Source organism: Lethenteron reissneri, chromosome 52 (genome assembly GCF_015708825.2).
Source record: "Lethenteron reissneri isolate LAM-NWPU_2019-01 chromosome 52, ASM1570882v1, whole genome shotgun sequence".
Classification (NCBI taxonomy): Eukaryota; Metazoa; Chordata; class Hyperoartia; order Petromyzontiformes; family Petromyzontidae; genus Lethenteron; species Lethenteron reissneri.
In genome coordinates this window covers 938,004-951,018 of record NC_083830.1, presented here as the reverse complement: position 1 = coordinate 951,018, position 13,015 = coordinate 938,004, and the positions used below count along the sequence as shown (strand labels likewise).

The 13,015-nt window shown below is 46.9% G+C and overlaps 1 protein-coding gene across 3 annotated transcripts in view; it reads left to right on the top strand.

Annotated features, from left to right (window-relative positions):
* Positions 1–325: 325 nt before the first annotated feature.
* HSF1 (heat shock transcription factor 1) overlaps positions 326–13,015 on the top strand; it is a 59,835-nt gene continuing 47,145 nt past the window's right edge. For 2 of the 3 annotated variants that reach the window (XM_061573438.1, XM_061573440.1), the window contains exons 1-3: positions 326–1,370; positions 3,656–3,764; positions 4,990–5,117. In XM_061573438.1, coding sequence (XP_061429422.1) covers positions 1,251–1,370; positions 3,656–3,764; positions 4,990–5,117 — 357 coding nt within the window. In that variant the 5' untranslated portion in view covers positions 326–1,250. The remainder of the gene's footprint in view (positions 1,371–3,655; positions 3,765–4,989; positions 5,118–13,015) is intronic. The other variant, XM_061573439.1, reaches the window with a different exon arrangement.

Sequence of the window (13,015 nt, the reverse complement as noted above, 5' to 3'; positions counted from 1 at the left end):
TGCTGCTGCTGAACGTGGAACACGCCACGAAGAGCAGGGCCCCGATTCTGACATCGGTCCTGGCCACGATCCTGGCATCGGCCCAGCAAACACGCGGCCACACAGAACCACTTGACCCCTGACCCCGGGACCCGTCACTTCCCGTGCAGGGGTCATAGGCCAAGGTGCAGCGTTATACACAATGTAATTATTGTATGAATCCTTTATTCCTGGCGCACACACGCGCGGGGATTGCGAGTAGGGATGAGGTGTGGTGAGTGTGAGTGAGTGTGGTTAGTGTGGTGTGGTGAGTGTGGGTGGGTGTGGGTGGTGAGCGAGTGACCCGGACGCGGTTGTTCGTGACGCACTGCGAGTGGGGTGAGGCGCTCTCACGACCACCCCTCGGCCCAGCCACGGCGAGGATCAACTCTCTCAGCCAGCGACACACACAACAACAACCACACACACACGCAACATACATAATACACGCAACATACATAATACACAGCGCGACACACACGTGTGTAACGCGCGTGCACATCTCACACTATTACTACAGGCGCGAGGCCCAGTGTGCTTTCTCACAGGCACGCCTCAACACGACATACTAAACACGCGTTAAACATACACACCATACACCAAACACGCGTTAAACATACACACCACACACCAAACACGCGTTAAACACACACCACATACACTAAACACGCGTTAATCACATTAGAAACTCAACACGCGCGCCGCGCCTGCCTCCTCGCTCCCAGGCGGCAAGGCCTTGGCGCGCGAGCCTCGCCTTGCACACAAACCGACTAAAACACTAAACATTACACTACACACTACATTACACATTACACACACTACACACTAAATACATTACACTACACTATACACTACACATTATACACACTAAACACAGTACACTACACTATACACTACACACTTAACACTACACTACACACACTACACTACACACGACACTACACACAAAACACCGATACAGATTAAAAACAGGCACCTACCAAATACAGTATACACGGATTCAATCCCTTGATTAGCACGGTTGGCTACGTACGGTGCGAAAGAAGTTACATTTACATATTGTACAGATTACATTAAATATATTCCACATTAACCATTACACTAAACATAACCACACACGAACCACTCTACACCCAAGTAGGTAGGGAGGGAGGCGGTGCACTCAAGACGCAGACGCGCAGAGGCCGCAGAGTGGCAGCAGCAGCTGCCGGGCCCGGCCCGGGTCGCCAGCCATGGACGGGGGGGGCCCCGGCAGCAGCGGCAGCGGCGGCGGCGGCGTTCCGGCCTTCCTGAGCAAGCTGTGGACACTGGTGGAGGACCCCGATACTAACGAGCTCATCTGCTGGAGCCCGGTCCGCTCCTCACACACTCACCACACACACACACACCCCGCTCCTCACACACACACCCCGCTCCTCACACACAAACAGACACTCACCCCACTCCTCACACACACACACACCCCACTCCTCACACACACACTCCTCACACACAGACACTTACCCCACTCCTCACACACACCCCACTCCTCACACACACACACGTACACTCACCCCACACACACACACACACCCCACTCACACACACACACTCACCCCACTCCTCACACACACTCACCCCACACACACACACACACCCCACTCACACACACACACTCACCCCACTCACACACACTCACCCCACTCCTCACCCCTTTCTCCACTACGCTTCTCACCGACAAACCCTCACCAGGGCCTGTGGAGACGCAAGCGTTGGCAGCATCATTAATCCATCCTCGTATATCACTATCAAACCTTAATTAATCCATCATTCCATTATAAGCCATCGTTCCATCAGCATCACGATCAAACATAATAAACCATAATAACTCTTTTGTTATCATTCCATCATCAGACATAAATCCTTCCCCCGCACCTCCCATGACGTTTGGCTGGGTACGGCGCGATAGAAGTTCAACATACATGCATCAACAATCCATCCCCATCAAAGATTGGCAGTTATGATTTCCAAAGAGTGACAGCGAACTGAAACATGAATTTGGTGGAATGGGTGATAAATGTAACTTAGATGTACAAGTGAGAAGCATAGATGTAAGATTTTGGAAGATCATAAACATCTAAAATCACGAGATTCTTCCCTGTGAGCCTCATAATTGAGTAAACTGGCATGTCCAGGTCTTGGGATCTGGTGTACGTATGCATTAGGAACATTTATAAGAGTGCAATTTATTTATTTACACGTTGGTTGAGAAGTTTACTTTTTGCAATGTCGAATTTAGGATAATCTGTCTAATTTTTAAATGTTTATCTGAGAGTAGTGGGTTTTTATTTTATTTACTTTAAATCTGCGTTGCAATGACACTCCATTTTTATTCTGTTTGAAAATTACATGGTCCATACCACTCGAATTACAGCGATGCAAATTTTGGTCACGCAACCTATTATGATTACTGTATACTTGTTTTCCCAGGAAAACCTGACTGAGTTTCAAGACTTTTTTTCAGGAGGGTCCTGCTAAGTTTTTGCTGTTGGAGGCGATGTTGAAGCTGTGTGTAATCTCAATTGAGTAATTTGCCAGTATTTTTCAGCTTTTGGATTTTTGGCCAATACCAGTTATATTGCATGGTTTTTTTGTTGTGTTATGAAAACCTAAAACCCAGAGGAAACCCATACAGAATGGGGAGGACATGCAAATTTCCTCTTGCTACGAGGCACACCCTTAAATCCGAGTTGTATTGGTTTTATTTATGTTAAGAAGCTGCCCCAACGCACTTTGTCATCTGCTCACCCCCTCAGTTATCAGGTGACCCAGAGGCTAAATGCAGCTTAATCAATGTGGGCTGTCTACGTATCCCGAGCCCTCAGCTGTCTGCCTAAACATACTTTCCACGGGAAGCTATATTGTACTAACCAATAGGATTACTCAATCCATGGATCATCAATAAATTGATGCAGTGATTCATCCTCCAATCTATACTCTAACATGGCTGTTGGATCGACAATGAACAGAAACAATACAATAGACACCTCGATTCAGGTATCACAAAACAATATATGGGCAAAGACACGCCTGTATGGGCAACGCCACACCTACTTTCCATGAATGGGTTGATCTGCGCAGGGATTTTCCTCCAGGATAAATAGCGTTATAGCAAAACAGCATTATAAGAGGCAGCGTTATAAGAGGTAGGCCTGTAAAGTTTTGTTTGTTGAAGGGTTTGTTATTCAATAGCTATCCATTAGAAACTATGCATTTTGCTATTTAAAAACAGTGTTTCAGGAAACATCTAAAATATGATCAGGCTACATCGTGTAAAGTGCAGTCCCCAACTCTTATCCACTCTCTGACTGAGGGCCTCACTTGTACAGTAATCATACAATAATGTTCAAATTTGTTATTTGGCTATGAATTTGACATGCAACAATGTAATTATGTAAATGATATAATCTGGTTTTTAATACACAATATATAAAACATGGAATCTGTGCATACTGGCCTGGTGCTACGTTTGCTTGTGTATAGGTGACTCATCCACTTTCATGTTACTGCAATAGTGTGGTCTCTTGTATAGAAACATGTTTTAACACGGGTAAACACGGGTCAATTGAAGGAAATGTGTGCAATCCTGTCTTTTCAGAATGGACTCAGCTTCCATGTGTTCGACCAGGGTCACTTTGCCAAAGAGGTGCTGCCCAAGTACTTCAAGCATAACAACATGGCCAGCTTTGTGAGACAACTCAATATGTGTACGTATATCTACATTACCTGACCCACGGACAAACGCTGGCACGTGGGATTGCCTGCCTACACAGGGTAACGTTAGCACATGTGCAAATGCACTCCCGCTGGAGTAAAACTTCACGGGTAAGAACTATACATACCATGCGGGTTTTGTTATGAAATTTTTTTCATTTGTATTGGTTGATTTAATTGTAACGTACAGGGGATCCCTGATTTACATCAGAGTTAGGGACAGGAAAGTTGCAACTCATAACGAAGCGACGTATAACGGGGAATTTTCCCCCATAAGAATAAATAGCCACCAAAATACTTACTGTACATGTACACTACTTGTACCATACTGCACAACACAATGTACACATAACCAATTATGAGTTCAAAACCTTTAAACAGCATTTACATTTATGAAAAACTTACTTGAAAACCATTTTTATGAGCACTTGGAAGCAGCCCTGTACACTTTAAATAATTTTACTTTTTTAATAGAAAACGTATGTGACATTTTTAAGCAATGACTCAAACAGAAAACATTTTTAGTGTAAAAAAGCACACTTTAACATTGTAAAAATATTCTACCTTGACCTATAACTTTTATGATCTTGCCTTGAGGAGTGGATGAATTGTGTTGATGGGTTGACGATTTTTTGCGATTTAGTTCACGCAAATTACAATGAGCATTTAGTACGTACGTGAGATATCACGATGGGACTAAATATATTGGGGGCGCATGCACGAATTGTATAGTACCTCTGTGACGTGAGTGTGAAACAACCTATTTGAGATGACATATATCACGGACCCCTTGTACTACTACACTTCACAGCTCTATGGACACAAATTGTGGAATTGCATATTAAATATAAACAATTTGGACATCAGGATGGTGCAGTGGTAACACCTGTGCTGTACAGCAAGAAGGCCCTTAGTTCTATTCCCGACTTGGGCTTCTTTCTGTGTGGAGTTTGTATGGTCTCTTTGGCGTGAGGTTCAAATTTGCCAAATGAAAAAAACAACCCCCAGTTCTCATACTCTTTGGTTCTTTCAGTAAGTCACGTAGATAGAAATAAAATGAAATAACACGTAGCAACAGTGCCCCCTACTGTAAAATTACAAAAGACTGTGAAACATAGTGTCTTTATCAGATCATTGCACTATAAGAATGGTGTAACATATCAAACATTCAATTATATTTTTCTCTGACGTGGTGGTGGTGATGCTGTGATCTCTCAGATGGATTTCGCAAAGTGGTCAACATTGAGCAGGGAGGGCTATTGAAGCCGGAAAAGGATGAGACGGAGTTCCAGCACCCATACTTCATCCGAGGCCAAGAGAATCTGCTGGAGCACATCAAGCGGAAGGTACATTCACCTCCCATAGCGGAGCACCTGCCCTGACCAGACCTGGCATAAGTTTGTGTGGTAGGGTGGCACAGGGATAACATGTGTGCCCCACAGGAAGAAAGGGTTAAGTTTGATTCCCAACTCGGTTGTTGCCTTTCGTTGTGGAGTTTGTATAGTCTCCTGTTCTGCATGGGTTTCCTCCGTGTTCTCAGGTTCTGCTCCCATAGCTGAAAAAAAATAGGAGTGCATCTCAGCAGCATCGAACCAATCCTAACTGACACCATCCCTCTTTGAAGGAAACCTAAAATACATATTAAATTATACAATTCTAAACGGTTACTATTATAATTATTCTCGTGATATAATTTACATATTTAGGCAATATAATGCAGGACACCATACAGTGATTACTGAGGTTCATAAGAAGTGATAACTGATTTTCTGAAAATAGTTACTGATGAGCATGTTATACGGCAAGGCTGCAAGAGCTGGATCTGACAATGAAGAATGTTCTGCTTTCTTTGCATTGGAACAGGAAGGTTATGGAATTATTTGCTTTTGGTTTGTGTTCTTTGTCATAGCTTTGGCTCAGGCTTGGCTCTGGCTCAAGTGAGCCGGCTCAAAGACATGCTTAACTTGAGCCAGCTCTCAGCACGGTCCCAGCTGCGCTCAGGATTTCCATGAGCGGAGCCCGGCCCGAGACATGGCTGAGCCACACGTGCGTCTTTGAAAGCAACCAAGCGGCTCAAGCCTGAGCCGAGCCAAGTTAGAACCAAGAATATGGCCCTAAGAATATGGTCCTAAGTGCATTAGGCATTACCGTTGTGAGCCAGTTCCAGTTAGAAACAGAACTAATTAATTGAGAGGTTGTGACAGGTGCCATATTGCGTAGTGAGGTGCTGGCAGAGTCGGGCATAAGATGTGGATGGTTGCAGGTTTTGATATAAAAACTTGAGTTCTATTGGAGTCGTAATAGATGTGTGGGTTAGGCCATGTCAGGAATTTGTATCATTTAGGGGTGTGTGGGAATGGGACAAGCAGTTAAAATGTAACTTTGACCTTTCATTTGTTATTATTAACAGGCTCTGTAAGTTTGCAGTGGCAATTCGAATAATTCAGTATATTTGGCATTCGCGCCATTCTTTTAGCGTAGGTCTCTCACGAAGGCGCTGCTTTGTTTTACAGACAGTCTGCAGTTATTTCACAGTTGGGGGCGGTGATTCCTATATGTAATCCCAATTGAGTAATTTGTAGGTAATTTTTTTAATTTCACAAATTTGGACCATGATGCTAGCGCATAATGGCCTATTCGTTTTTAACGACTTCAGGGGAACTTTAACATCCACTTTGAAGGAGACAACACACATTTTATGGTGATACACTAGCAGTTATGAATATTGGATCCTGGAATGTCAGGACCCTCACAGACAACCCAAACTCGCAACGTCCAGAGCGCCGAACAGCTCTTGTGGCACGCGAGCTGAGACGTTCTAATATCCATATTGCCGCCCTCAGCGAAACCCATCTGGCGGATAAAGGCCAACTGACTGTGTTAAGTGGAGGCTACACCTTCTTTTGGAAGGGTAGACCAGCGCATGAACGACGCCTGCATGGTGTAGGGTTTTCAATAGACAACGTGCTCATCAACAGCTCAAGTGAGCTCCCAATTGGTATCAATGAGCGTTTGATGACCCTACGCCTGAAACTCACAAAAGACCAACATGCAACCATCATCAGCACCTACGCACCACCACTGGACTCTGAAGAAGACGCCAAGGATACCTACTACAGCCAACTCGACCAAATCCTTCAGAGGACACCAACAACTGACAAGATGATTCTCCTCGGCGACTTCAATGGTCGAGTTGGGAGAGACCATCAAATGTGGAACGGTGTAATTGGTTAAGAGGGAGTTGGAAAGTCAAACTCCAATGGCCACCTTCTTCTTACAACCTGTTCTGAGCACGACCTGACAATCACCAACACCCTGTTCAGGCAGAAGAACAGCCTTAAGATCTCCTGGTGCCTCCCTCGATCACACAATGGCATTCACTGGACTACGTGATTGTCAGGAAACTTGACAACAGACGTCCGCATCACTCGTGCCATGATCAATGCAGACGATTGCTGGACTGACCACAGACTAATTCGATCAGTGATGACTCACAAACTAAACCACAAACACATGAACTGACCAAAACTACAGAGGAAAAGACTCAATGTAACCAGATTAAAAGACCCAGCTGTACAGGCCCAACTGAAAGAACAACTAGTTCAAAGACTCAGCACCAACCAGGCTTCAGGAAATGTCCATGAGTACTGGACACAACTGAAGATGGCAGTCATAACCAGCTGTGAAAACACCATTGGCTACACAAGAAGGAAAAACTGTGACTGGTTTGATGACAACGACCAGGAAATCACAGGCCTCATTGACAAGAAGCGGAAAGCTTTCATCACCTGGCAACAACACGGTCTAGACAGAAAAACAATCATAATGAGGCCAAATCGGAAGTACAAACTAAAATCCGGGAAGTGAAGAATAATTGGTTCAGAAACAAAGCAGAAGAAATATAACATTTTGCAGATTCCAATAACTCACATTATTTTATTAAAGCAACCAAAGTCTTATATGGACCATCAAAACAGGGCCTTGCACCACTTTAGTCTAAGGATGGGACAAAAATCTTTAAATACAAAAATGCAATCATCTACCACTGGCAGGAACACTTCACTCTTTTCAACTGCAACGCTGTTGTAGACGCTTCTATCTTCAGTGAGATTCCCCAACACTCTACCACTGATGATTTAGTTGGAGAACCAACTATGTTTGAAGTGGCTAAAGCTGTCAAGAAAATGAAAGAGAACAAAGCTAGTGGGCTCGACCAGATTCCTGCTGAAATGTAAAAACATGAAGGACAATGCCTACTAGAACACCTGCACTCCCTCATGGCCAGGATCTGGAATGATGAAGACCTTCCCAACGAACTGAAAGATGCCATCATTGTCACCGTATTTAAAACAGGTGACAAGTCAGACTGACAACCACAGATGAATCTCTTCTTGCCACCGCTGGAAAAATACTTGCAAGAATCCTACTAAACAGACTTCTACCACTTGCTGAAAAACTCCTTCCTGAATCGCAGAGTGGCTTTTGACCTGGCAGGGGAACCTCAGACATGATCTTCTCAGCCTGTCAACTCCGAGAAGTGCCAGGAGCAGAGACTACCATTGTACATGGCCTTCTTTGATTTGACTAAAGCTTTCAATTCTGTTAATCGTGAGCACTGGAGAATCCTTCTGAGATATGGCTGCCCAACAAAATTTGTTAACATACTCCGTCTTTTGAATGACGGTATGAAGGCTGTCATCCTCTCTGATGGTGAAACCTCGGAGCCAGTCGAAGTAAGGACCAGTGTGAAGCGAGGCTGTGTTATTGCACCAACTCTTTTCTCCATCTTCCTGGCGGGAATGCTTCATCTGACAGAGAACAGACTTCCCAGAGGCATAAATGTCACATATAGGATAGACGGGAACATATTCAACATCAACCGTTTCAGAGCCAAGTCGAAAACATCAATCACATCCGTTATTTAATTTCAATATGCCGATGATGCCCAAGTCGGTCAGCTTCTGAGCAGGCACTTACAGGTGATCATCAACATATTTACAGATGCTTACAGCAGGATGGGTCTAACATTGAATACCATCAAAACAAAGATTTTTTTTCAACAAGCTCCAGGAGGATACCTACCACCCGCTATAATCATTACCAACAATGCAATACTAGAAAACGTTCCCAGTTTCCCATGCTTAGGCAGCCATCTCTCTATCAATGTCTTAATTGATTATGAAATCCAACATCGGATTGCCCGAGCTGGTGCTGACTTTGGCAAACTTAAGAACAGGGTCTTTGAAGACCACGACATTACCGCCAAGACCAAAGTGGCAGTGTATAATGCTGTCATCATTCCAACCCTCTTATATGGTGCAGAAACCTGGACCACCTATCGTAAACACGAAATCTCTCAAAATAACGCCTTCTCAGGAAAATACTAAACATCACCTGGGAAGAAAGACAAACTAATATCAGTGTCTTAAATTTCGATTTAAAGCTTTCGTGACTGCAGGGATTAATCTTCTTGGTTCTTTCGTTAAAGTCACGTAGAAGGGAAATGATAAAATAAAACGTAATAAAATACAATTCTCACGACGTTTCGGCCACAACGCAAGCAGCCGTCCTCAGGTGAAGAACAGGTCTGTCGGAAAGACAGCGTCTGAAGACGTGACTTTACCGAAAGAACCAAGAATATAATATCAGTGTACTGGAGCGATCAAACTCATTCAGCAGAGGCCATCATCATGATGAAGTATCAACTCAGATGGGCAGGTCACCTTGTGAGGATGAATGACTCGAGGCTTCCTAAGCAAATCTTCTATTGCCAGCTCAGCGATGGATCACGTGCCGCCTGAGGTCAAAGGAAGCATTTCCGTGACAACCTTAAAATGCACCTCAAGCGAAGTCACATAGATCCAAACTGGAAAATCCATGCTCTTGATAGACCATCATGGAGGGCCACAATAAACAATGTAACTCAGCATTTTGAGGCCGAGCGAAGAGAATTGATAACCAGGAAAAGAGCACGCCGCAAGCACGTACACCAGAGAGAGAGAGAACAAGTGGGAGCTCCAGAATGGACCATCCGTGCCCCCACTGTGCCAAGATCTGCAGGGCACGGATTGACCTATTCAGCCATCTCCGGACCCATGGCCAGCCAGGTCCACCTCACAACACAAACAAGTGACACCTGGAGGGAAATCATACTCGACTACGAGGGATCCCAGAAGAAGATAACCAAGGCAGCCTGCCGGATTCAAACCACGAACCTACAACAAGTGGCGAATGCTCTTCCGTTAGGCCATATCACCGCGCCATAATGTAACTCAGAAATATCACAATCCATGCTCGTGAGCCTCCGATGCAGTACCGTATTTTTCCGCATATAGCCCGCATACGCATATAACCCGCAGACGCATATACCCCGCAAAAATAGATAGCCTGTACCTCCATATACCCCGCATGCATTCATATATTTAACGTCGTTACCGCAGCTTAATTCCATCATATTAATACGAAGTTTACATTTGTAATACATTCCACTATCAATTGTTAACATTAAAATCATAACGTGCACAAAGAAAACAAACTAACCGGAAACGAGTGAACGTAAAACATTAAATAAGTAACAAAAGTAAGTATCCAATAAATAAGTAACACACAACTGGTAGACAAGTAAGTACAGTTTTAACACGTAGATTGCGCACTGCGCAGACCATAGCACTACAGTAACACCGTCGCCTCCCCCCCCACCTCTCTCTCCCCCCAGCTGCCCCACCCCCCAACCCCCCGGGGGACCTCTCCCTCCCCCCACCTCTCCCGTCGCCGGTAAACAGTGCGCACACTTCAAACATTGTCGTTTAATAGTACAGTATAAACAATTCATTTAAAACGTGATAACAAGTGCAATGTTAGTGTGAGTGGTTTATTCAGCAGTGCTTTGGTCAAAGGTAAGTGTTGCATAGTGGATAGTCCTACCATGAAAAAATGTAACGAGTTATGCCATGTCACACATGTGTAGTAAGTTCGAGGAGACGAGGTCGGAGTTGAGGCACACTCTGTTTATTAACTCAGTGACAGGCACAATAGTTGAAGGGGTAACGGCCCCTTCACCCGTACTATGGGAAACCCACCCTAGTACTATGCCCTCTGTCCTGTTCCCCAGTCCTCCTCTACTGGGCTACGGGAGGCTGACTGATCTGGCCCTGGCAAGCACAGATCTCGGCACCAGCTAAGCCGGCCTTGCCCTGACAAGGGCAGAGGTCCGGGAGCTCTTGGGCCGCGCCGCTGGCTTACCCAGCTCGGCCCTGACAAGGGCAGCGAGACAGGGGAGTCCCAGGGCCTAATCTCCGAGTCTTCGATCTTCACTCGTCAGCTTCGTGTCGTACTGCCTCGAGCTCTCTGGCTCCCCGCCTTTTATAGGGATCCCCTCAGAGGGCTTGGGGGCGTGGGGGATCACGGATGCGGACGTCGGTGCGACCACCCGTGTGTGTGAGTGCACACACCTCTGTGTTTCTCGTCCGCCGTTTCTCCCGTAATAACCCCTACATCACCTCCCCCTGTACAGCTCGCAGCCGTCCCGGCTTCAACAATTCCTCAACCCCCAAGAATAAGGATTAACCCCCGTCAACACGCGTGTGCCTCGTAACCGTAACAATAACAAGAACAAGTGTAACAACACAACAACAACAACCGACGGTCCCCTATACGTACCCACTTCCCCAAAATGCAACATATATACCGAACGTGGTTCCCCATCCTCATGCACACAACAGGAAAAAAAAACAGGTGAGTGAGCCCACCAGCAGCGGAACGCGCGCGGAAAGCACTTTACAATAACCGGCGCGTCTTGGCGCGTGTCCGTGCAGCGGGCCCGTCACAAGGGCCCAACCCGGTAGGGTCGGCGGCAGGTGGTGAATGTACAGGTGCGCGGCGCACCGGCATCCTGGACGAGCCAGCGTCGACCTCCTTTGAGGAGGCTGGCGGCAGAGAGGGCATCAGTCCTCGGACCCCTGAAGACGGAACAGTTAGCAGCGGATCAGAGGCAGACGGCGACCCCGCCCTCCCGGAGTCAGTGGACCCCCCACATGTTCGGCCATAGTCAGGAGAGGAAGCATGTGGAGCAAAGAACGGCTTCAACCGTGAAGGGTGGACAAACCACCGACGTTTTCCCCATTTAATGCGAACACATTGCGGCCGCATAACCTGCACAATTTCCACGGGGCCCCTCCACGGCCTCAACAACTTCGACGAGGTGGCCAATGGCACCTGGGGGCAGTGCAGCCACGCTCTGTCACCCGGGTGCCATTCGTGCGTGTGTGACCGGCGCGATCGCAACTTTTCGTTTTGCTTCTGGCGCGAGGCAGAGTTTTGCATGGCCGCCTCCCGTGCCTCAGCCAACCGGAGGACGTTAAACTTAACATGGTCCGCCAACTTAGATTTAGCGTGCGGCGCGGTACATGTCAGCTGAGTCGCGACAGGCGGGTCAACTTCGCGGCCATACATAAAAAAAAACGGCGAGAATCCGGTCGCCGCGTGAGGAGCCATTCTGTATGCTGCTAGGACTCCAGGGATCTGAAGGTCCCAGTCGGTTTGGGACTCAGATACCTGGTGGGATAGCATGGACGTAAGAGTCCTATGCAGGCGTTCTACCATCCCATCCGTTTGTGGGTGGTAAGGCGAAGTACGAATTTTCTTCGTACCCAGAAGCTCACACACCTCGTGTAAAAGGGCACTAGTGAAATTCTTTCCCTGATCGGTTAACAACCGTTCCGGAGCGCCCTTGTCAAGGACATAGCCGTGAACAAAAGCCTCCGCAACGGCCGCTGCTGACTGGTTGGTGAGGGGCCAAGCCATAGGCCATCGCGTGAAATACTCGACGCCAACCAGCAGGTACTTATTACCCCTCGGCGTGGAGGGAAACGGCCCCAAAATATCGAGGGCGACAAGCTCATTAACCCGGGTGACCGAAATAGACTGGAGCGGTGGGCAGGCTCCCCTCGCCGGCGGTTTGCGTTGAGCACACTGGGTACAAGATTGCAAGAGATCGTCCACATCCCTTGCCATGCCCGGCCAAAAGAAATTAAGCTGGAGCATGGCAAGGGTTTTGAGGGTGCCCAGGTGCAGGAGCCGCTCGTGAGCGGCCCATACAGCCCTACCCCTCAACGCGGAAGGCACCACCAGCCTGTGGCGGCGGATCGTACCGTCCCAATGCATGAGGAGGCCCTGGCACAACCCCCATGAGTCAACGCCCGACTTTCCCTGAGCGGATCCTTCCGCGCGACGCCGTAGCGCCAGG